Source organism: Thalassophryne amazonica, chromosome 21, assembly GCF_902500255.1.
Source record: "Thalassophryne amazonica chromosome 21, fThaAma1.1, whole genome shotgun sequence".
NCBI classification, from domain to species: domain Eukaryota; kingdom Metazoa; phylum Chordata; class Actinopteri; order Batrachoidiformes; family Batrachoididae; genus Thalassophryne; species Thalassophryne amazonica.
Genome location: NC_047123.1, coordinates 15,404,775 through 15,430,904, shown reverse-complemented (window position 1 = coordinate 15,430,904; position 26,130 = coordinate 15,404,775). Strand labels below are relative to the sequence as shown.

Genomic DNA, 26,130 nt, shown 5'->3' with positions numbered 1-26,130 from the left:
CCTTCTTTCTTTATTTATACTTTCTTTATTTAATTTTCACTTAATGTTTTTATTTTGTTTAAATCCAGAAGTGCACTGAAGAGAGGAAATTCCTTATTCTTTGTATTATTTTATTGTATTATTCAACTTGAAACAAAAAATAAGTTTGAAACTGTTTACAATATTTGTTGTGGTGTGTTAGTTTTTCTCTATTGTGGTTTGTCAGCTCTCTAACCTCAGAAGGTTGTTTTAATTTGCTTCGAGTTCTATTTTTTTTTACACTCTTTAAGAAACAACGTTGAGAAGTGCACTGAAGGGAAGAAATTCCTTATTTTTTGTATTATTTTATTGTACTGTTCGACTTGAAAAAGATTAAGATTGAAACTGTTTACAGTATTTGTTGTGGTGTGTTAATTTTGTTGTATTGTGGTTTGACAGCCCTCTACCTCAGGAGATTTTGTTTTGTGTTGAGTGATATTTTTTAAACAAAAATGTTGATTGTGATAATAAAGTATTTTGTTGTCACATACAATGTTTGGCGAAATTCTATCCTAGGTGTTTTGGATCCTTTGGATCTATGAAGCTTAAATATGAAAAAGCATTGGTATCGATATCGGCGATACTGGGCCTGTATTTACTTGGTATTGGATAGAGCCCGGCCGATATTATCGGCCAATATAAGCCCTTTTCAAAGTACTCACTATCGGCCGAAATTTCGCCGATAGAAGGCCGATAATTTCTCATAAACAGAACAGTTATTGAAATAATGTTTGTGTCGGCAATGTAAAATGTCCTTGCACCGTTTGTCCAGTAAATGGAGCTCTGACTCAATTCAACTGAGAGCTGCTTACACCCCTGCTTAAATGTGTTCATCACCGCCCCCGTAGTTCGACGTCACACTGCACTGATCAGCTGACAAAAGCATACAAGTAAGTTTATAAGGATGTTTGTAATAACTCTGTGATTACATTCACCCCACATTTCTCCCGTTTCAGTTCAACTCAGTTTGATTAGCTCAGTTTATGTAGTAAGATCAGATGTATTTCACAACTCTTTTTAAGGATATGTATTTGCTAATTTCACAAAGGTTTAATTCTTGATTGCTTTTTTTGAACTTGAAAATTCTTCTCTGTTATAAAGTTAATCAATATGAGGACAAAACTTCAGCTTTTAGCTCATACCTTTTTTGTTAAAAGTCCAAAAAAGAACATTTTATTTATTAAAAAAAATAATAATATCGGCTGATTTATCGGCTATCGGCATATCAGCCGATTTATCGATTACCGGCATTTTTTTCATCCAAATATCGTTATCGCCCTCAAAAAATCCATATCGGTCAGGCTCTAGTATTGGATCAATACCAAAATTCCTGGTATCGCCCACCTCTAGTTAACAGGCAGGTTATTTTTCTCCATAAATTTTCTCAATCACAGAAAGGGTAAAATCAGTATCGAACAAACGTGGGTTGTTTTTTTTTGCGCATGCACAGATAGCGAATGTACAAATCTGGTACAGGGATCCACTTGAAGATAGTTTCGCCACTGGATGTGGACAGAGGCGGCGTTTTTGTTTTTTTCCTCCTCTTTGTCTCTCTACTAGTGCCCCAGACTTTATTTAAACTGTCCGCCTCCCTGTTGTGTGATTATCGAAGATGAAAATAAATATTTTCAGTTTCATTTCATCAATGTTCTTCAAGCATGGTTTCATCGTCACAGTTCTGGCTCGGTGATATCTAGCGGACCGTAACGTACGAATAACAGCACAGACTCACCGACGACGAGGCAAAAAAGCAGCTTTTCACATCGAATCCAGAAAGTACAAAGTGACAGCGCTTTTAACCAAAGAGCCGAGATGACGATCAAGAAAACAACCCCGTTATAAGACAACGTAGTGATGTCATGACATACCAATCGTATTTTCACACTAAAAAAGTCTGGTTAATGTCTCGTAGTCTTAATTAGGACGAAAAATATCGAATTACGACGCTTTTGGTCGTTCGAAACACAAAGGGTACTTATTTACCAAGCTGACGATCAGCAAAGCCGGCAGTGTACTTCAGTTACGTCTCTTGCTTTGTGTACAAACCAAACGCGTTCTACGCTGGCGGGTCCTTGTGCCGTCCATGTTTTGTTCTATAGTGTCTGCATCCTCACGCCCCCTAGTGGGAAAGATAAAGTCACACATAGTTTACCAAATAATCCACGCAATTAAAGTTCTTATTTCAGATGTGGAGGCATTTTGCATCTGACCTCAGGTGACCTGGAGCAGCGATTAAACTTGTTTGCCCATTATTGTCCTGACAGTCATCCTTAAAAATCACACACATCTCCAGTAAAATTGCATTTTATCTTCAAGAAGATAACCCTAGTTCCAAAATTATAACCTCAACACATCCGAATTCCACAATTTTGTTTACAGTTGATTGAAATAAAAGACATCCAGAAAAATGCACTTTTTCCCCATGTCTCCCAAACTATTACAAAAGGAGAAAAAAATGACTATAAATTCCAAACAATTCAGTTTACAGGACAAGCACATCATGTCAATTTCACTGTGGCAGAATACAAAGGCAAAGTTACAAAAATCACATCACCATCCAACTACTTGTATGAGTATAATAGTTTACATGGACTTTAGAAGTCTATATTTTTTTCAAAACGACGTTATCATAAGCCAGATGTCTGAACTACTGTTTTTCTTTTAAAACATTTATAAAATGGTTTTATGTCCCATGATGTTGTTCACTAGTTTAGATAACTAAAAAGTTTTTTTTTGATAGAATGTTTCTTTGATTAATAGACACAATGAAACATGTCTGATGAATATGACAGAATGCTTCACATGATAAGCAACGGTCATCATGTAATACAATGAAATTTGTGTTGTTGCTGAGCAACAGGCTATGTGTAAATAAAAATGTCATACTTTACACATTGAATTCACCTTCAAAATGACTAATTTTTTCAACACACACGTGTGTATGTATATTTATTTATTTATGGCCCTGCAACAGACAGGCATCCTGTCAAGGGTGTACCCTGCCTGTCACCCTGTGACTTCTAGGATCAGCTGCAGCCCCCGCGACCTGATCTTGGATAAGCGGTTGAAGATGAGTGTGTGTGTGCATACATATGCCTATTTTGCCCCTTTTAATAAATAAAATGTGTTTACTGATTCATTCTTGTCATTTTTTTTATTTTGGTCTTCCAATCATTTCTATATCAGCCAGCAAAGAAAATCAGGTCAGTATTAAAACTGATACCAAAAAACCTCATCTGATACATTGTAGAAGGTAGTAAATATTAGTGGAATTATAAATGTTTCTCAATATGCCGGATGAAAAAATATTTATGCTGTTACTTTAGTTAAATAAGATTTTTACCCATTAAACAGAAACTGAAATAAAGATGTTATTCGATAAATCTCATTTTAATAAGTTACACAGGCTACAATTTTTATTTTTGGAGAGTGAGAGAGACAGACAAAAGGAAATCTGCTCAACATGCAGTCAGTTTTATCTACTGGCCAGCGGTCTGTAGCCCATTTCTCCTTCTAGCTGCTCTGCGGTCAGAGTGCCCGGCAGCGCTTCACAGCCTGGGTTGAAGACAGAATACGCGCTCAGTTCTCCAGACCTACGGGCAGCTGGGCTTCGGAGTCCTTCATAGAGCCAGTAGAAGAGGGAGATGACAAAAAAGGGCAGGCCAAACTCCAGTTCAGCAAACAGACCGAGGAGAACGAGCCACAACAGCACTTTAAGCAAAATAAGGTTTGTGAAGAGACACGGCCTTGAAGTGAGCCACCTCCCCACAGCGCTGTCCAGCAGCCAGTCACTGCGGCCCTGCAGGCAAGTCACATGATCACAGTCCAACTGTGGCAATGGAATCTCAATAAACATCTTTCTTCAACAAAGTACTGTATTTAAGTATTTCCATTACTGACTAATCAACAGATCACAATTTATTTCTGCCCAGAAGAGCATGTCTTCAAATTAACTTGCTTTTCCCCTCCAACCATCTAAAACTGAAATGATTACCTGATAATTAATCACTTCAGTTATTTATAATGAACATTTATTTGACCTATTTCTGACATTTCAACAACAAAAACAATGCAATAAAATTACATTGTTAGTTCTTATGAAGTCTTTGCATTTCCTAAAACAAGCGCGCAAACGGACATGTTTGTTTTCATTCCATGCTGGAGAGACATTTTTCCCCCCTTCCCAACAATCCACATCTTCAGTTCCCCAAAATAATAATTCTGCAATTATATATGTGTATTTAAACTTGGTTTAACCAAGTCACAGCAGCTCAGATACTTACCACAATTCTAACAAAGAGTTAGCAACCAGCACAGACTCACAGAACATCAATTACATTGGCTGCTGTAAGCATAGCCCCAAGATTTAGGGTTACAGTTGCCATAACTGTAGCCAAATTCGAAGTGTGACGGTTATGGCAGCCACTTCATTTTATAAAATGCAGTTACTGGCACTACTACTGCAACTCATTAACAGTTTTCCTGAAGTAGCAGGTAAGGATGAGCTGCGTGTCCAGCATTTATTTTCATTTTGTTCCAACAACAAAAATACTTGAACAAAATGCACTCGTAGTTCAGAATTCATGAATAAGAAGCACCATCAATAGCACATGAAGCTAGCGTGAGACACACCTGGGATGGGTTTATAGACTCAAGTGGTTCCTGGTTCCTGCACAGTGGTGTTTGGTGATGTTGATGCCTCCACGCTAGAACAAAGGTTCAAGTATTTCAGGTCCTGGCACTACCTCACAAACTGTAAGGTTGTGAAATTGGACACTAACTGGTGATCTAAGGTGAAAACGGGATGTCTTTGGTATATGGTACCATTGAAATGCCTGTGTCAGACAAATGGTGACTACATCATGAGAGAACATAAACTAATGACATAACTTGTATGACTGAGGGCTTGTCAGGTGCCTCAGGTCCCAAACAGGTGAAAAATCAGCGTTTACTGATGTTTCACTTGGCTGAAGGAGATACTCAGAGCTGGGGATGGACCGCTGGTCTGCACTACTAGGTAGCTATGTGTTAATTCCCCACTTCAGCGATGCTGAACTTGGGCAGCAGCTTCGTTTTGGATTTTGCTCAGAGTGTAAACCTACCCAATGAATGCATACATCGTTTCAGGGTGTTGGACAATCCCAATGTTACTGCCACCATGATGATTTTCTATTGATTTGGAGGTACCATTTTCTCTGAGTTCCACTTCAAAGTTTTGCATTGACTGGGATAGCTTACAAAACATCCTTTTTCTTCTAAAGGTAAGTAAAATATGACTTCAGAGTTTGATGTATTATTCTGTATGTTGTTGTCAATATTTGAGTAAAACTTGAGCAAAATCTATCATCTACCAAGCAAGTTTTCAAATCAGCCACGATGGTAACTGGTCAAGTTAATGAAAATTGGGCTAATTTGGCATCCTTCAAATTAGCATAATTCCCTTAATACTTGTCATATCAAGATAAGCTTGGTGTCATTGGAAAGGTAATTTCAGGAGCTTTCTAATGATACTAATATTTCTGAATCAATCCATCAACTTTTCATTTTTTGCCACATAGCTATACTAGGATGTGGTGACACAGCAGTAATGGGTCACCTCCAGCAAAGTGGCAAATCCAAAGGCGAGAATTTGTACTTCCGCGGCTGGCCGCCTGGTGAAAACAGGCTCAGGCTGTATGCTTGTCCACTGAAATCAGCTGTTTTTTATTGTGTCTTGCTTCTGTCACCCACCTGACAGCTAACACTGCCTGGAACGATGAGGTTTATACCGAGTTCGTCCACGTTTTCACCGGCCACACAATGACCACCAGGGGGCGCTAGGCAGCGTTCACAAAGACAAAGCCTCTCGTCTGTTTGTGTCGCCAGAAAACAGAAAAAAAACAGAACGTTTGTTAACTTTTCTGGTTCTTACCCTGCTCTCTGAGCTGTTATCTGTGTGCTGTGGCAGCTGGACCTCAGCCGGTGTCTGAGCTGTGCACTTTGCTGCGGGTCGCTCCTCCTTCTTCCTAACATCGTTCTCAGCCCGTTTTCGAGCTCTGAATTCTGCCAGTTTCTTCTCCATTACAGGAAAACCGTCACTAAACAGCTAATTCTCGGCTTTTCTTTCACACCCGCGCAAACACTACAACATAAGAGCGAGTTTTACTTCAAATTTAACATTTCGAAGTTAACTCACACATTTGTTTACGTTTCACATCCGCGTTTTACGTCGTGCCGTAAAACGGGTTAGACTGACGTAAAAACCTGTTGTCGCAGCGTAGCATTTTTGCGGCTAGCTTGATTGTTTTTGGTGAGTGATCAAATCCTTTAAACTTTACGATTTAAACAATTTGTACTGATTTTCTGTCGTTTCATACTTTGCGACTTGCAGCAGGAGTTTTAGTTTTATTTGTCGGTGTGTTTTAAGTGCGCATTCACATTTGGTGCCAGCATTAGCCAAAAGCAAAACGTTCTCCTTACAGAATGTTATGTATTAATGATATTAAATTATTAAAACTACAGCATTTAATAATGGAGTGACTCTCCCGTCGCACATTAAGAACTGAGATAATGTTGGACACACAGCTTGAATGTTGTCTTTTATGACAATGAGCATCATTAGTTTGATCATTTTTTTTCATCTTTATAAACAGAAGCGCATCACCACGTTCATAGCGAATATTTTTTGAAATACCAGTGAATCTGTGCTTACTGTCACAATGAATTGATTGCTCATAAAATGCCACTTCCTTTCCCTGAGGTGGGCGGATCAATCCTAATATCGATACCAAAGCTGGTGTTGATATTGAACGATCGTCATGTAAAAAGATCGATACTCAAGCTTTTTTTCTTTCCCACACGCACTGACTGCTGCGCACACAGATTCATCAGAGTCTCCTCTCTGTCTGTAAGAGCAGCGTTGCGCTGTCACACAACATGGAGCAGTGAACCCTTGTATTGTGGTTTGTCAGCCCTCTACCTCAGGAAATTTTGTTTTAAGTTGTCTTGAGTGATTTTTTTTTTTTTTAAACAAAAACGTTGATTGTGATAATAAAGTATTCCGTTGTCACTTACAATGTTTGGTGAAATTCTATCTGAGGTCTTTTGGATCCTTTGGATCTGTGAAGTTTAAATATGAAAAAGTATCGGTATCGATATTGGCGATACTGGGCCTGTATTTACTTGGTATCGGATCAATACCAAAATTCCCGGTATCGCCCACCTAAACCTAAAGTGTGTCTGGCAAACAGTCCAAAACCAAATGATCTTCAGTGTCATTTATTTAAAACAGGTAAAGGTTAGAGAAGCAGGTTTGTTACCAGAGGGGTCGATTCTCTGAGAACACAAGAAAATCACAGAGGGGAACCTGATTATTGCACCCGATATGTAATGTCTGTGTTGCCGTGGCAGCACCCTGACATCTGTGTGAGTGATGTCATTGTGAAGAGCTTTGAGCATCTGCATCAGATGGAAAAGTGACAACAGTAACAGCTTTAAAAAACGTAGCCAATCCTCATGTGTTAGAATGAGGAAACCTGGACCAGTGAATACGTACCATTCCTCTTTAACCAACTAAACAGATGAGCAAAAAATGTATAGAAGTGCTTTATTTCAGTAGTATTTGTGTCCCTGTGTTTTCTCTCAGCGATGGCCTCAGCTCCCGCACAGCAGCCCACCCTGACTGTGGAGCAGACCAGAGGTGAGAAGAGTCTGAGACATTCTAGAGGACACAAAAACTTTCCTAAGAACTTTTATCTGCCTCAGACAAGATGATCTAATCTTTATAATGTTACTGTAGTCTTACCCATCTGTCTAATATACAGGTTAAAAGACAATGTTGGCTCAAAGATCACACCAAGACTTTCACTGTGATAAATCACAGAGCTAATTGATCAAAATTCCAGCACATTCAGTTCACTGCAGCCAGACAAACCTTAGAATTTTATAATACAAGAGACATTACCAACATAAATAGGCACGTCCATCTGCAGGTCAGTATAATATTGCTAACAGACAATCCCATGGCTACATATTATGTCAACAAAAGGTGCACCATGAAGGGAAAATGGCAGTGGATCCAGAACAGAGCCTTGATGTACTCCATTCTCAATTGCTGAGAATTGTTATGTTGTGCCATTATATTAAATTCATTGCAGTCAGATCTATGCATAGGATCTCAGGCATGAACACACCTTTCCAGAAGTACCAAAAATATTTCCACATGGTCCCATAAATAACTGGACAATATACATGCAGAGATGATTAATAATAATGATAATTAATTCTCACCTTTATTGCCGGTTTTCTTTAGACACGTCAGGATGGATACACGTAGTAAGTCAGTGAAGATTGTTTAATTTACATCAATTATTACAAACAGTAATTATTATTTATAACAATAATAATAAGAATTATCATTATTAGGGATCCAATCCTGGAGGGACTGGGAGCAGCAGTGCTTCACAACTGCTGCTCCCAGTCCCACCAGGATCCCTATATATATATAGAGAGAGAGAGAGAGAGAGAGAGAGAGTAGTGTTCAGAATAATAGTAGTGCTATGTGACTAAAAAGATTAATCCAGGTTTTGAGTATATTTCTTATTGTTACATGGGAAACAAGGTACCAGTAGATTCAGTAGATTCTCACAAATCCAACAAGACCAAGCATTCATGATATGCACACTCTTAAGGCTATGAAATTGGGCTATTAGTAAAAAAAAAAGTAGAAAAGGGGGTGTTCACAATAATAGTAGTGTGGCATTCAGTCAGTGAGTTTGTCAATTTTGCGGAACAAACAAGTGTAAATCAGGTGTCCCCTATTTAAGGATGAAACCAGCACCTGTTGAACATGCTTTTCTCTTTGAAAGTCTGAGGAAAATGGGACGATCAAGACATTGTTCAGAACAGCATAGTTTGATTAAAAAGTTGATTGGAGAGGGGAAAACTTGCAAACTGCACAGAAAACTGCAAGTGCAAAAAAATATAGGCTGTTCATCTACAATGATCTCCAATGCTTTAAAATGGACAAAAAAATCAGAGACGCATGGAAGAAAACGGAAAACAACCATCAAAATGGATAGAAGAATAACCAGAATGGTAAAGGCTCACCCATTGATCAGCTCCAGGATCATCAAAGACAGTCTGGAGTTACCTGTAAGGGCTGTGACAGTTAGAAGACGCCTGTGTGAAGCTAATTTATTTGTAAGAATCCCCCGCAAAGTCCCACTGTTAAATAAAAAACGTGCAGAAGAGGTTACAATTTGCCAAAGAATACAACTGGCCTAAAGAGAAATGGAGGAATATTTTGTAGACTGATGACAGTAAAATTGTTCTTTTTGGGTCCAAGGGCCGCAGACAGTTTGTGAGACGACCCCCAAACTCTGAATTCAAGCCACAGTTCACAGTGAAAACAGTGAAGCATGGTGGTGCAAGCATCATGATATGGGCATGTTTCTCCTACTATGGTGTTGGGCCTATATATCGCATACCAGGTATCATGGATCAGTTTGGATATGTCAAAATACTTGAAGAGGTCATGTTGCCTTATGCTGAAGAGGACATGCCCTTGAAATGGGTGTTTCAACAAGACAGTTTTCATGATTTCTTCACATCTGCGAGGCATTAATTTTGTTGGTTTGGAACCAAGATTTTGCTTGTTTACTGGTGTGCTTGGGGTCATTGTCTTGTTGAAACACCCATTTCAAGGGCATGTCCTCTTCAGCATAAGGCAACATGACCTCTTCAAGTATTTTGACATATCCAAACTGATCCATGATACCTGGTATGCGATATATAGGCCCAACACCATAGTAGGAGAAACATGCCCATATCATGATGCTTACACCACCATCCATTTCTCTTTAGGCCAGTTGATGTGTTCTTTGGCAAATTGTAACCTCTTCTGCACGTCTTTTATTCTTGCAAATAAATTAGCTTCACACAGGCGTCTTCTGTCACAGCACTTACAGGTAACTCCAGACTGTCTTTGATGATCCTGGTGCTGATCAATGGGTGAGCCTTTGCCATTCTGGTTATTCTTCTATCCATTTTGATGGTTGTTTTCTGTTTTCTTCCATGCATCTGTGTTTTTTTTTTTTTGTTGTTCATTTTAAAGCATTGGAGATCATTGTAGATGAACAGCCTATAATTTTTTGCACCTGCATATAAGTTTTCCCCTCTCCAGTCAACTTTTTAATCAAACTATGCTGTTCTTCTGATCAATGTCTTGAACGTCCCATTTTCCTCAGGCTTTCAAAGAGAAAAGCATGTTCAACAGGTGCTGGCTTCATCCTTACATAGGGGACACCTGATTCACACCTGTTTGTTCCACAAAATTGACAAACTCACTGACTGAATGCCACACTACTATTATTGTGAACACCCCCTTTTTTTTAACTTTTTTTTTACTAATAGCCCAATTTCATAGCCTTAAGAGTGTGCATATCATGAATGCTTGGTCTTGTTGGATTTGTGAGAATCTACTGAATCTACTGGTACCTTGTTTCCCATGTAACAATAAGAAATATACTCAAAAACTGGATTAATCTTTTTTAGTCACATAGCACTACTATTATTCTGAACACTACTGTATATGTAAATTTATTAAAATTCATAGATTTGGTCGATTACGTTACAATTCAAACTTTATTTCGAGCAAAAAACCAAGCCTTACCGAGACATGTCCAGAGTCTGTTCCGATTGAGGGAATCCAGATATAGTTTAAGAGGTTGTGCAATTTTTATGAAACCACCAGTAAGAACAAATGTAAAGGGTTTTTGTGTGTCTGTGGTTGGGGTGAGGAAATGGAACAAATGTTCAACAGAGGTTACAATGAGTAGTACCTTAGTAAGATTTAAGAAACTACTCAAAAAGAACATTATGTCTAAGTATCATAAAGAAGCAAATATAATTTGATTTATATGGAATGTTCAATTTATAAGTGGGACTTATTGTATATTTGAATGTGTGGGTATGTACATGCATATGTAGATATATAGATATGGGTAGATGTATATGTATATAAGTGACTGTGTATATGTATGTATATATTTATGTTTGTAAAGTATATACGTATGTATATAGGTATATATGGCACAGCCCAAGCAGAGGGTCACCCCCAAGAGCCTGGTCTGCTTGAGGTTTCTTCCTTATAGGGAGTTTTTCCTCACCACAGTTGCCTAGTGCTCGCTCTGGGGCTTGGTAAGGTTAGTCCTTACTGGCGTAAAGTGACTTTCTTGTGATCTGGTACTATATAAATATAATTATAAGTGAATAGTATATTGATGTGTATGTCTGTGTGTCGACATGTAGTAGTGAATTTGTATTTATGTAAATATGACTGATTAGAATTGTTGGACTTGTACTAGCAGGGGTGGGCGCTAATAAGCTTTGCTTCAGCCCACACCCTTTCGGACTCACTAGTTTTGTCTGTGTTTGTTTGTGGAATTGTTCATTTTTTTCTATTTGAATATTTTGTGTGCCGAATAAAAAACTATCAAACTATATATATATATATATATATATATATATATATATATATATATATATATATATATATATATACAATACAAATCCCTTAATTGTTTCAGATGGGTTTTTTGACAGTAAATGGAATCATATTTAATCAGCTTTTTCCATCCCTAAATCAGGAAAAGTTGGGACAATATGGAAAATACAAATTTAATGATCCTTACATATACTTTGATTTGTATTTCATTGCAAACAGTATGAACCCATGATATTTCCAACCCTGTCTCATGGATTGTCGTGATTCAGCAGCACAATGTATACATTAATCTATTGGTTCATCTTATTGTCACGAAAAGTGCAAAATTTTCGTCATGGAAGGACAAATTCATTTTGATTCATTCCCTGATAACTGCTTGTAATTAAAAGTGCAGCGGGGGGGTTTGTCAGGGGTGGTTATGGTTAAGCTTAGGGTTGGGGGTAGGAGTAGGGTTAGTAATAGTGAGTTACAAAAAACCTGTCATGAAAATTTGAATCATTTTGTGATGGGAGGACGAAAAAAAAGCCTGCCACACATTCCAAAAAAAGTTAGGATGGTGACAATTTATTTTAAATATAAGGGTTAATTCATCACTTTTACAGCCAGCTGTCTTGAGACAAGTCAGGGGATGGATACATGAACATTTACAAGTCACTGAATATGTCTTGGACTTTATTTACACCAATCATTGAGAAATACAAACAGTATGGTACTGTATGGTAAATGTGTGTCACGCATGTTCTCCAAGTTTGAGTGACCATCTTGGAAGGAGACTAGTGAAGGAAGCCACCATGACACCTATGACAGTTCTGCAACAATTCTAGGCTTCTGTGGATGTGAGTGTAAATGGTGCAACATTTGTCTGTGTCATGTTGGAGTGGACCAAAGAAGGACTGTAAAACAAGAAAACAGATCAAACCTATGCTTAGGTTTCAATGTGCCTTCTTGCAAACTGCAGCTGAAACATTGCAATTTCTTGGAAAGAAAATTCTCCTCTTGACAGCTTCATCATTAATCTGTCTATCTGGTCATATAAAAGACAAAAATTGCAGTTTGCACAGTTTCTCCAACCACTGAAGCTTATAACTCCCTCAGAGCTGTCTGGGTTCCTTGGTGGCTTCCCTCACCTGTCTCCTTCCTGCATGGTCACTCAAATTTTGAGAACTGTCTACTTGACACAGATGTACGATACTGTTTGTATTTGTTAATGATTGATGTAAATGAGACTGGGTTCTTACGGGTTAATTGGAGTCTCAGCTGAAGTTGGAATTGTTTGGGTTTGATAGTTGTGCTCAGTGAGGTGATCCAGGCCTTCTCGGTGCCAGAGAATGCCTCACGGATGGAGGAGGCTCGGGAGAGTGCCTGCAATGACATGGGCAAGATGCTGCAGCTGGTGCTCCCCGTGGCCACCCAGATTCAACAAGAGGTCATCAAAGCATACGGCTTCAACAACGAAGGAGAAGGTAACGCAACGTTCGATGGCTGCGAGTTGGGAAATATCTGGTGGTTACTAATGTGTGGATTTCAGCCTTAACTTTAGATTGATCTCACATAAATTCATCAAGTTTTTCAAAAGGTCATTTGTTTGGATATTTTAGTGCAAGACTGCACCTCCATAAATGCAGAACACGCGCTGTGTGTAGGGCCTCATGATGCCATTGGTGCAGGATTCAGTTGGTGCAGGATTTCATGTTAAACATCTTTAAAACGTCCCACAGTTCCATGTCCTGTGCTCGTTGGAGTCCCTCCTGCAGTTAGCAAAATTTGGATGTGAAACACGTCATCTTAGAATCAGTCAATCAATCAATCAATTTTTTTTATATAGCGCCAAATCACAACAAACAGTTGCCCCAAGGCGCTTTATATTGTAAGGCAAGGCCATACAATAATTATGTAAAACCCCAACGGTCAAAACGACCCCCTGTGAGCAAGCACTTGGCTACAGTGGGAAGGAAAAACTCCCTTTTAACAGGAAGAAACCTCCAGCAGAACCAGGCTCAGGGAGGGGCAGTCTTCTGCTGGGACTGGTTGGGGCTGAGGGAGAGAACCAGGAAAAAGACATGCTGTGGAGGGGAGCAGAGATCGATCACTAATGATTAAATGCAGAGTGGTGCATACAGAGCAAAAAGAGAAAGAAACAGTGCATCATGGGAACCCCCCAGCAGTCTACGTCTATAGCAGCATAACTAAGGGATGGTTCAGGGTCACCTGATCCAGCCCTAACTATAAGCTTTAGCAAAAAGGAAAGTTTTAAGCCTAATCTTAAAAGTAGAGAGGGTGTCTGTCTCCCTGATCTGAATTGGGAGCTGGTTCCACAGGAGAGGAGCCTGAAAGCTGAAGGCTCTGCCTCCCATTCTACTCTTACAAACCCTAGGAACTACAAGTAAGCCTGCAGTCTGAGAGCGAAGCGCTCTATTGGGGTGATATGGTACTACGAGGTCCCTAAGATAAGATGGGACCTGATTATTCAAAACCTTATAAGTAAGAAGAAGAATTTTAAATTCTATTCTAGAATTAACAGGAAGCCAATGAAGAGAGGCCAATATGGGTGAGATATGCTCTCTCCTTCTAGTCCCTGTCAGTACTCTAGCTGCAGCATTTTGAATTAACTGAAGGCTTTTTAGGGAACTTTTAGGACAACCTGATAATAATGAATTACAATAGTCCAGCCTAGAGGAAATAAATGCATGAATTAGTTTTTCAGCATCACTCTGAGACAAGACCTTTCTGATTTTAGAGATATTGCGTAAATGCAAAAAAGCAGTCCTACATATTTGTTTAATATGCGCTTTGAATGACATATCCTGATCAAAAATGACTCCAAGATTTCTCACAGTATTACTAGAGGTCAGGGTAATGCCATCCAGAGTAAGGATCTGGTTAGACACCATGTTTCTAAGATTTGTGGGGCCAAGTACAATAACTTCAGTTTTATCTGAGTTTAAAAGCAGGAAATTAGAGGTCATCCATGTCTTTATGTCTGTAAGACAATCCTGCAGTTTAGCTAATTGGTGTGTGTCCTCTGGCTTCATGGATAGATAAAGCTGGGTATCATCTGCGTAACAATGAAAATTTAAGCAATACAGTCTAATAATACTGCCTAAGGGAAGCATGTATAAAGTGAATAAAATTGGTCCTAGCACAGAACCTTGTGGAACTCCATAATTAACTTTAGTCTGTGAAGAAGATTCCCCATTTACATGAACAAATTGTAATCTATTAGACAAATATGATTCAAACCACCGCAGCGCAGTGCCTTTAATACCTATGGCATGCTCTAATCTCTGTAATAAAATTTTATGGTCAACAGTATCAAAAGCAGCACTGAGGTCTAACAGAACAAGCACAGAGATGAGTCCACTGTCCGAGGCCATAAGAAGATCATTTGTAACCTTCACTAATGCTGTTTCTGTACTATGATGAATTCTAAAACCTGACTGAAACTCTTCAAATAGACCATTCCTCTGCAGATGATCAGTTAGCTGTTTTACAACTACCCTTTCAAGAATTTTTGAGAGAAAAGGAAGAATACCATGAAATATGTCCCTGATGTCCATAAATAGATGTGACCTGTGACATACTTAGTGAGTTTTCCTCTGTATGCCACCACATTGGAGCTGGAATGAAACAATCAAGATATTCCTGCCGTAGATGTTCAGATTTTAATTCAAGGGGTTTAACAAAAGTATTGCATTCACCATTTAGGAATTATAGATATTTTTATACACACATTTTCAGCAGTCATATGTAATTAGACAAATAAGTACTTTTTTGTGGAACCAAAGAAAGATTTTCATGCAAAAATACACATCAAATCTAGGTTTCAGCTTGTGCTCCCTTGTGCTTCCCTTGTGCACAGTAGCTGAAATTTCACATCTTGATTTTGAAGAAATTTCTTCTGTGCCACTTCACCATTAAGCTGTATAAATGGTAGTGCAAAAGCTGCACAAAGCACAGTTGCTGCAATCAACCATAGAATCCTGTAACTCCTTCCAAACAGTAATTCATCCAGATACTTAGTCTGTACTTAACCCAGGTTAGTATGCAGTATCCAATTGTTACTGTAGTACATACTAGAAGTAAGCAAAAGTTTTTCTTCTATGCTTACCAGGCTCCACCTGCATCATGGGAAAGTGTAGTATAGTCTGTTTGCACACTATGGAGACAGTGGATAATCCTGTTAATGTTCAGTTACTGCTAAATGCCTACTGAGTATTCGGTAGAGGTGGGCGGATCGATCCTAATATCGATAATATCGATACCAACGCTGGTATTGATATTGAACGATCTTCAAGTAAAAAGATTGATACTCAAGCTTTTTTCTCTCCCGCACGCACTGACTGCTGTGCACGCAGATTCATCAAAGTCTCTCTGTCTGTAAGAACAGCGCTGCACTGTATCACACAACATGGAGCAGCACACCCTCCCCCCTCTGGTCTTTTGTTGTTGCACCATGACGTGGCTCAACAGCGCCAGCCAACAGCCATGCAGGTAGTCTCAGCCTGGCCCGCTCACTCATCACTCGCCGTGTCAGCCCTCTACCTCAGGAGATTTTAAGTTGTGTTGAGTGATATTTTTTTAAACAAAAATGTTGATTGTGATAATAAAGTATTTTGTTGTCACGTACAGTGTTTGGTGAAATTCTGTTCTAGGTCTTTTGGATCCTTTGGATCTATGAAGCTTAAATATGAAAAAGTATTGGTATTGGTATCGATATTGGCGATACTGGGCCTGTATTTACTTGGTATCGGATCAATACCAAAATTCCCAGTATCGCCCACCTCTAGTATTCGGATACCCTACGGATTGTCACATAGTGCTTTTTACGTACTGTATTTTAAACGCTTGTTTGGATGCAGCCTCCCTTTTTGAGAACCGCCTAGTCCATACTCCAGACAGATTGTATTTAATGAGTGATGTAAATGAAGTCCAAATGTTAATGTATCATCCCCTGACTTGTCTAAGCAGTACTAGCTTGTACAAATGTTTATTTGTATTTCCAGTACAAATAAACATTTATTTATACAAATGGCTGTGATTCCTAGATAGCTTAAGTGGTAGTTTGCCAAAATGAATTAGGTGCTTTACTTCAAGATGTCCTTGAATTAAAGCTCAAAGTCTACACCACGAGGACATCTGGTTTCATTTCAAGTCCATTATGGACGTGACTGTATCTGAACAGGGTTTATTCTCCAACCAAAGTATTGAGGGCTCAAATCCCAGGGTTTGCAAGAGTGTTGTTGATCAAAGCGTTGAATCTGGAATTGCTGAGCCCTGGTATGATATTATTTTGCACCTGGTAGTACATGGAGGGGTCTGTGTTAGAGGTGGGCGGATCAATCCTAATATCGATACCAACGCTGGTATTGATATTGAATGATCCTCATGTAAAAAGATCGATACTCAAGCTTTTTTCTTTCCCACACGCACTGACTGCTGCGCATGCAGATTAATCAAAGTCTACTCTCTGTCTGTAAGAGCAGCGCTCTTTCTTTCTTTGTACTTTTTTTAATTTTCACTTAATGTTTTTATTTTGTTTAAAGCCAGAAGTGCACTGAAGGGAGGAAATTCCTTATTCTTTGTATTACTGTATTTTATTGTATTGTTCGACTTGAAAAAATAACAAGTTTGAAACTGTTTACAATATTTGTTGTGGTGTGTTAGTTTTTCCTCTATCGTGGTTTGTCAGCTCTCTAACTTAGAAGGTTGTTTTAATTTGCTTTAAGTTCAATTTTTTTACACTCTTTATTTAAGAAACGTTGAGAAGTGCACTGAAGGGAAGAAATTCCTTATTTTTTGTATTATTTTATTGTATTGTTTTGTTGTGTGGGCCGCTGAAGAGGAGGTACTGCTGGCCCACACACCACAAGATGGCGCCCTGCTTGAAGTGCGGGCTTCAAGCAGGAGAGGGCGTTGGAGCAACCAGGAGTGACAGCTGTCACTCATCATCCGTACCAGCTGTCACTCATCCACTACTCATCACCACCACCATAAAGGCCGGACTGCAACTCCACCTCCCCGCCAAGAAATCAGCTACCATTCAGGTAACTTTCTCTGCTGACTCAAATCATTGAGTGATAACCTGAACTTCTTTCGCAGCCGTTATCCTGTGGTGTTCTGCCTTATCTGTGGGATTGGCGTTTGGTGTGATCAGCGACGGCTTCGCCTCACACCCCAAACCAAGATAAGTGGTTAAACAGGAGCTGCACGAGTGTGTGATTGGAGGTGGAGGTGCTCCCTCCTAACTAAACACTGACTGTGGGATTACTGAGTGTGCGAACTCACACTCATCAGGACTGTCTCTGTTTTCTGCCAGCAGTACCGGGTCTGACTGCTGAAGACAGCGGCCACCTGGGGCGCAGGGCTTGGCGGCTCCGGTGTTCTTCAGCTCCGTTGGTGGTGGAAGCTGTGTGGGGATCCAGCTCTTCTCTCGCCAGGCGTCGTCTATCGCCGAGCCTGCCCACACGTCACCTGGTGTATGATTGACAGTCCACCATATTGTTATTGTCTGTACGTCGCTGTGCGATTCACAACATTAAATTGTTACTTTTGGCTTATCCATTGTCCGTTCATTAACGCCCCCTGTTGTGGGTCCGTGTCACGTCACTTTCACAACATGTTTGACTTGAAAAACAATAATTAAGATTGAAACTGTTTACAGTATTTGTTGTGGTGTGTTAATTTAGTTGTATTGTGGTTTGTCAGCCCTCTACCTCAGGAGATTTTGTTTTAAGTTGTGTTGAGTAATATTTTTTTAAACAAAAATGTTGATTGTGATAATAAAGTATTTTGTTGTCACATAGAATGTTTGGCAAAATTCTATCCTAGGTGTTTTGGATCCTTTGGATCTATGAAGCTTAAATATGAAAAAGTATCGGTATCGATATCGGCAATACTGGGCCTGTATTTACTTGGTATTGGATCAATACCAAAATTCCCAGTATCGCCCACCTCTAGTCTGCGTGTGGTCATCAGCTCGTAGAAACACCCCAACAGTACTGGTGAAAGGAATAGCAATGGATTTGCAATAAACTATATCAAGTTACAACAAATGGCCAATATATTGATAAAGATCACAAGGGCAGGTCGTCTTTGAAGCTTTGTTTGGTATTTAAATGTCATGAATTGGGGTATTGCATTCAAAATGGTGATATTTTTATGTGTACCTTCCAGGTCTACTAGCATGGAGTGGTACGATGAGCTCAACTATAACGTTGAACTTGGCTCTGCTTCACTTTCAGGTGTCCTGAAATTCGCCAGACTGGTGAAGATGTACGAAACTCAAGATCCTGAGATTGCAGCCATGTCGGCGAAACTGAAGTCTCTCCTCTTGCCACCGCTGTCCACACCTCCTATAGGAGGCACTATTCCAGCATCATAGAAACAATTCAGACATGTCGGCCAACTCAGTGGTGCATAAGGTTACTTTTGTTCAATGATTTGGATGGAAACAATCTTATGACTGTGGTTGTCTCCCAGAGTGTATTTATATATATACCGCCAGTTCCATCAAAGACATTTTACAGTCTCCACATTCCATTTTCATCAAGCATATCTCCCCATCCACTCCCGCTGCCCCCTAAAAACATTTCAGTATTTGTTACAGCTTGTCTTCTCTCTTTAATGTATTTACTTTGATGTCATCTTGATGTTGTCATTAATCTGTTGAATATTAAAACTTTTCAGTTGTACTCTGGTATTGGGAAAACAAATACTGCACTTTATCAGCTTTATTATTTCAGTCTGTCTTTGGCAACAACGCTCAGCTACAAGATTCACACAGTTACAGTAGTGTTCAGAATAATAGTAGTGCTATGTGACTAAAAAGATTAATCCAGGTTTTGAGTATATTTCTTTTTGTTACATGGGAAACAAGGTACCAGTAGATTCAGTAGATTCTCACAAATCCAACAAGACCAAGCATTCATGATATGCACACTCTTAAGGCTATGAAATTGGGCTATTAGTAAAAAAAAAAAAAAAAAAAGTAGAAAAGGGGGTGTTCACAATAATAGTAGTGTGGCATTCAGTCAGTGAGTTTGTCAATTTTGTGGAACAAACAAGTGTAAAACAGGTGTCCCCTATGTAAGGATGAAACCAGCACCTGTTGAACATGCTTTTCTCTTTGAAAGCCTGAGGAAAATGGGACGATCAAGACATTGTTCAGAACAGCATAGTTTGATTAAAAAGTTGATTGGAGAGGGGAAAACTTGCAAACTGCACAGAAAACTGCAAGTGCAAAAAAATATAGGTTGTCCATCTACAATGATCTCCAATGCTTTAAAATGGACAAAAAACCAGAGACGCATGGAAGAAAACGGAAAACAACCATCAAAATGGATAGAAGAATAACCAGAATGGCAAAGGCTCACCCATTGATCAGCTCCAGGATCATCAAAGACAGTCTGGAGTTACCTGTAAGTGCTGTGACAGAAGACACCTGTGTGAAGCTAATTTATTTGTAAGAATCCCCTGCAAAGTCCCACTGTTAAATAAAAAACGTGCAGAAGAGGTTACAATTTGCCAAAGAATACAACTGGCCTAAAGAGAAATGGAGGAATATTTTGTAGACTGATGAGAGTAAAATTGTTCTTTTTGGGTCCAAGGGCCGCAGACAGTTTGTGAGACGACCCCCAAACTCTGAATTCAAGCCACAGTTCACAGTGAAAACAGTGAAGCATGGTGGTGCAAGCATCATGATATGGGCATGTTTCTCCTACTATGGTGTTGGGTCTATATATCGCATACCAGGTATCGGATCAGTTTGGATATGTCAAAATACTTGAAGAGGTCATGTTGCCTTATGCTGAAGAGGATATGCCCTTGAAATGGGTGTTTCAACAAGACAGTGACCCCAAGCACACTAGTAAACGAGCAAAATCCTGGTTCCAAACCAGCAAAATTAATGCCTTGCAGATGTGAAGAAATCATGAAAAACTGTGGTTATACAACTAACTCCTGCAATCCTGTGAATCACTAACTAATTTAGTGATTCACAGGATTGCTAAAAAATGCAGTTTGAACATAATAGTTTTGAGTTTGTAGCGTCAACAGCAGATGCTACTATTATTGTGAATACCCCCTTTTCTACTTTTTTTTTTTACTAATAGCCCAATTTCATAGCCTTAAGAGTGTGCATATCATGAATGCTTGGTCTTGTTGGATTTGTGAGAATCTACTGAATCTACTGGTACCTTGTTTCCCATGTAACAGTAAGAAATATACTCAAAACCTGGATTAATCTTTTTAGTCACATAGCACAACTATTATTCTGAATACTACTGTACATTTGTACTGTAGACATTTTGTCAAAAGTAAAGATCATTAATTACTTTGGCACCATAACATCTGGATCTGGTGTGTCAAGCTGTGTTTGTTAAATTGGGGCTAAGAAGTTAGAGATGGCTGTGTCCATATTGCCATTTGGTAGAATTCACAGGCTAAACAATCTCCAGACTGTGGTCACTTTCACAGTATTACCTCATAACGTTGAGGACGACTGCCATCAGCACAACACAGCGGTTCTTCTGGAGCACTAAAACCATCCTGAGGTCTGAAAACGTTGCTTCAGTTAGGCAGGAACAACTTTGATTCTCGCAACAGATGTAATGGTGGAATTTCTACCTTTAAATGTCTCCATTTATTCATTCAGGCAGATAATGATCCCATCAGATGTTGAAATAGTTTTAAGGTCTGGGTACTTCAATCTCAAAGCACTAGGGACAGCGATGTTTCATTTTGACTGATGTTAATCTATGATGGCAGGTGTTCATTCATTCATTCATTTATTTTCTACACCCACTTACTCCAGTCAAGGGAGCCTCTCCCAGCAGTCACAGGGCTTTCACATCTCCATTCAGACCTCATCGATTCTGGCTCAGATCCGACTCGACCCCGCTGAAAATGAATCCATCTTAAATCTGAATAGCGCCACTAAGATTCAAAGAAAAGCCCATCTCACCAAGCTTCAGATACAAGCCAACTCAAGCCAGACTGCCAACCCCAATCTGAACAAGGCCTTATTAGACAATTTTGGGCAGTGTCATCATTCGGATTATGTGCAAAAGCCGTGCACAAACGCTTGCCAAATTCTGAAGGTAGCTTTGCTCAAACTTTGTATAACATCTTGTTTGTTTTTGGCAGTAGTTAGTGATGGCAGCAAAAGAATCTGGAGACCAGGAAGCAGAATGTTTTGGAATCCAAACGTATTTGAGGACATCACTGCCTTGCTAGCAATGCATGGGTATGAGAAGAGGACAGACCAGTGCCGTGGCAAGATCAAGAACCTCGAGGCCAAGTACAAAAAGGTGATGGATCACAACAGAAGAATTTGTCTGTGTGTGTTAGCCCGTGTGCCAACATAGGCTACCGTGCACCCCCCCAGGACCCATCGCCACTACATTTTTCTGATACTTTAGGACCTCTAGATTAAGAAAATTAAATGTTGCCATGAATAAACTTGATCCCGATAGCATTTTAATGGCCTTATTTAAGGCTGCCTCTTGAAATTTTGCTAATTTCGACAGTATCCTAGCCTTGGCTTTATGAACCTCCAAGTTAAACAATAAATGGCTACTTGTTATAATGAACCATGTAATATTGCATAACAAAACAACCTGTAATGTGATTTGTAAAATTAGCAAGGTATTTGAGTCGAAAACTGTGAAAAAATGGCAAAAAAATGGGTGTCATTTTGAAAAATTAAAGGCTGTTTTTTACTCTCAGTTTCAACAATGGCTTTATTACCTGCACAAAACATATACCAGTGGCCTCCAAAATTACTCTGCAATGCATTAAAATACATTTTGTGTACATTTGGCTTGTTATATTTCAACCAGAAACATAAATGTTACCCCTACTGTTGGGAAAGTGTAGGGACACGGACCCACAACAGGGGGCGTAAATGAACTGGACAATGGATGAGCCAAAGAATAACAATTTACTGTTGTAAATGTGCACAACGGAATACAGACAGAAACAGAATTTAGATTACAGTCAGAGAAGAGCCGGGCCCCACACGATTTCCACTGCCACCGGATCTGGAAACACACAGGAGATGCCAAGTCCTGATCTCCCCGGTGGCCACCGTCTCCAGCTGTCGGATCTGGTACTGCTGGCAGGAAACAAAACAGAAAAAGAGGTGAGTGGAAACACTCAGTAACTCCTCGGAATAGTCCAGTTCATGCAGGTGGGAAACAACACCTCCACCTCCGCATTAATGAACACAGTCTGTCCTTTAAACCCGACCAGTTACTTGTCTTACGAGTCGTGAAGGGTGAAATCCGTCACCCTGCCGTCAACGACTGGTTCAGCCTCCAGCTGACACAAGTAATTAGGTCCTTCTGTAATGGATAAACACACTGTTAAGTGCAATACGGCACAGTATATAGCTGAGGAATATTACCTCGATTTACAGGTGATATCTCGGCAGTGAGGTGGAGATGCTGCCCGGCTTTTGTGGTGATGGCTGATGAGTGACAGCTGTCACTCCCGGTTGGTTCTGCAATGCGGCAGCGCCCTCTCGTGCCCGAAGCCCGCACTTTGGGCAGGGCGCCCTCTGGTGGTGGTGGGCCAGCAGTACCTCCTCTTCAGCGGCCCACACAACACCTACCCCCTAATACAGTAGTCTACAAAGTTGCAAGGTGTCAGCTGCTTGTAGGTTTTGCCCATAATTGGGATTGTGTTTATTAATGTCACCATTCATTGCTAACATCGAACAAAGCCACCCAGATGCCACAGAGCTGTTGAGGAATGGTGCCATCAGTATTGCCAGATCCATGATTCCTGGAAATACGTAGATGCTCAGTTGACAAAACTGGAGGAAACTCTGATGAAACATGCAAAATCTATGGGAGGGGCAGGAGGATGTGGAGCTGGCATGTCAGGACATCTGACAAGCTATGGTGCCTACCAAAGATGGATTAGAACCACCAATGAGAGGTCTAAGTACCTGCAGGCAACCTTAACAATGGCAGACATGACTGAGCCAACAGGGGAAAAGGCACAAAGACCTGCGGCCAGCTGAAGTACTCAAAAGTGAAACGTGTGGAGCAGGCTATGAATGTTTTTAGAGGTTTCCTGAATTCCTTTGAAGTGGATGATCCAGACCATCTATACGGTATTTCATCTGGTGCTCCTATGCCAGATGACATAAAGAATGAGAGCTGAAAGCAGCGGAAAAGAGGCACGGGAACAATTCATAGCATAAAGACTCAAGAAGAATGAAGATTTCTTCAAACCCATAACAAAACTCAAGTTGAAGACATTTGCTGATGCCAACAAGAAAGTACAGCTAAGAACCAAGAAAAACAAAATTATTGAATACAAGCAACAAAGTAACATTGCATTTCAGCTTCTTGTCAAATCCCATGAGAAAGGAGTTCAACTTGACATGAGTGAAGTAGTAAAATACCAGCTAACTCCAGTTTCCTATTGCATAGGGACTGGGGATGGTTTCCTTGGTAAAACAGACAAGAGCAAGGGATTCCAATACCTCACATCTGATGTGGAAAATGTAGAAGCAATGGCGCCCACAGATGAGACACTTACCATTCTTGATGGCAATGCTCTTTTCTATCAGATGAAGGATAGAACCTTCCAACCTTCAAGGAAATTGCACTCAAACTGTTTGCGATGGTTCCTGCTTCTGATGCAGTTTTTAGTACAGACATGTACAAACCTCAATCTATTAAGTCCTTGGAAAGACAAGGATGGGGGACCAGTGAAAAATTGATCATCAAAAGGGAGAATACAATGAAACCAGCAAACTGGAAAGAGTTTCTCTGCAATGATGAAAACAAGTTGCAGCTCATAGAACTTCTGGCTAATGTTTGGAATGACGATGACCTAGCACCCCGTATCCAAAACCACAAGGTGGTACTCGTATGCAATGGGACAGCATTCAATTACTCATCAGAAGATGGCCAGAAAGTTAGCAGAACAGAGATCCCTGAGATCAAGTCCAATCAAGAGGAGACTGACACAAGGGTGGTTTTGTACAGTCTGAGAGGGATACAAGTACATTATAGTGAAGAGCCCTGACACAGACATCTTCTTACTGCTCTTGCACTATGTGAGCACACTGATTAAGAAGACCACAATACTCTTTGAAACAGGAGTTGGGAATAAGAGACGCCCGATAAACATCAGTGAATTGTCACAGAGATTTAATTCTGAATACTGTACTGCTCTGTTAGCTCTACATGCATTCACTGGGCCCGGAGGTCCCTCCACCCACTGACAGAAATGGCTGGACAATGAGAGGTAAATGTGTCTACTTAAAATGTAATCTGATAGCATATACTCTTTTTCTGAGTTAGCACTGTAAAATTAATTGAGTCCAAAATTTGTAACCTAGAATCAATTTATTTTTCAGGTAGTTCACTGGAACCCTTATGGACCGAGAGGGATATACTTCCACCTTCACTCATAGACATTGTGGAACTGATGGAAGGTGAGAGTGAAGAATCTGAGGATGAAACAGCAACACAACATGACTATGATTTTACAGACAGTGATGATGAACAATGAACTGACTGCCTACTAAAGTCTGATTGCTGATATCTGTGTGTTTAAACTAAGCTTATTTTAAAGTGTGTTTGAAATTCACAAAACAAAACAGTATACAAGTTTAACTTTTATATTTCCTATGTCTTGAATGAAACTCTTATTGTTTCAAAGATTCTCATGACACATGACAACATATGTTTTATTTTTTACTTGCATGGGAATGCATTTTCTAGCATCATTTGTTGTACTATTATCTGAAGAACAATTATAAAATATTTAAGTAAGGAGTCTATACAGTGTTTATGCCAAAGCTGTTTATTGTACTGATACATGTAAGTTGTATTGTTAGTTCTAATAATATTGGTGTTTGAGATGTATAATAAAAATAAAAATTTAAGTTTGTTTTGCCAAGAATTGTTTTACAATTGTATTTTATAGGCACCTATATACACTCAACAAAAATATAAACGCAACACTTTTGGTTTTGCTCCCATTTTGTATGAGATGAACTCAAAGATCTAAAACTTTTTCCACATACACAATATCACCATTTCCCTCAAATATTGTTCACAAACCAGTCTAAATCTGTGACAGTGAGCACTTCTCCTTTGCTGAGATAATCCATCCCACCTCACAGGTGTGCCATATCAAGATGCTGATTAGACACCATGATTAGTGCACAGGTGTGCCTTAGACTGCCCACAATAAAAGGCCACTCTGAAAGGTGCAGTTTTATCACACAGCACAATGCCACAGATGTCACAAGATTTGAGGGAGCGTGCAATTGGCATGCTGACAGCAGGAATGTCAACCAGAGCTGTTGCTCGTGTATTGAATGTTCATTTCTCTACCATAAGCCGTCTCCAAAGGCGTTTCAGAGAATTTGGCAGTACATCCAACCAGCCTCACAACCGCAGACCACGTGTAACCACACCAGCCCAGGACCTCCACCACATCCAGCATGTTCACCTCCAAGATCGTCTGAGACCAGCCACTCGGACAGCTGCTGAAACAATCGGTTTGCATAACCAAAGAATTTCTGCACAAACTGTCAGAAACCATCTCAGGGAAGCTCATCTGCATGCTCGTCGTCCTCATAGGGGTCTCAACCTGACTCC

At 39.7% G+C, this 26,130-nt stretch overlaps 3 protein-coding genes across 4 annotated transcripts in view; 1 reads left to right on the top strand and 2 right to left on the bottom strand.

Moving 5' to 3' along the window:
* The window catches only part of bpnt1 (bisphosphate nucleotidase 1), a 68,844-nt gene extending 46,319 nt beyond the window's left edge, over positions 1 to 22,525 (bottom strand). For both annotated transcript variants that reach the window (XM_034162867.1, XM_034162868.1), the window contains exons 1-3: positions 22,521 to 22,525; positions 6,111 to 6,114; positions 1,751 to 1,789 (exon numbers count right to left, since the gene is read on the bottom strand). The gene's annotated coding sequence lies outside the window, so the exon portion shown is untranslated. The remainder of the gene's footprint in view (positions 1 to 1,750; positions 1,790 to 6,110; positions 6,115 to 22,520) is intronic.
* saysd1 (SAYSVFN motif domain containing 1) lies at positions 2,307 to 6,115 on the bottom strand. The gene is made up of 2 exons (XM_034162870.1): positions 5,930 to 6,115; positions 2,307 to 3,817 (listed from the first exon to the last, which is right to left on the bottom strand). The coding sequence occupies exons 1-2, from the start codon at positions 6,077 to 6,079 to the stop codon at positions 3,494 to 3,496; spliced, it is 474 nt and encodes a 157-aa protein (XP_034018761.1). The 5' UTR covers positions 6,080 to 6,115; the 3' UTR covers positions 2,307 to 3,493.
* grcc10 (gene rich cluster, C10 gene) lies at positions 6,217 to 19,198 on the top strand. The gene is made up of 4 exons (XM_034162871.1): positions 6,217 to 6,307; positions 7,643 to 7,696; positions 12,790 to 12,966; positions 18,745 to 19,198. The coding sequence occupies exons 2-4, from the start codon at positions 7,645 to 7,647 to the stop codon at positions 18,882 to 18,884; spliced, it is 369 nt and encodes a 122-aa protein (XP_034018762.1). The 5' UTR covers positions 6,217 to 6,307; positions 7,643 to 7,644; the 3' UTR covers positions 18,885 to 19,198.
* Positions 22,526 to 26,130: the final 3,605 nt, after the last annotated feature.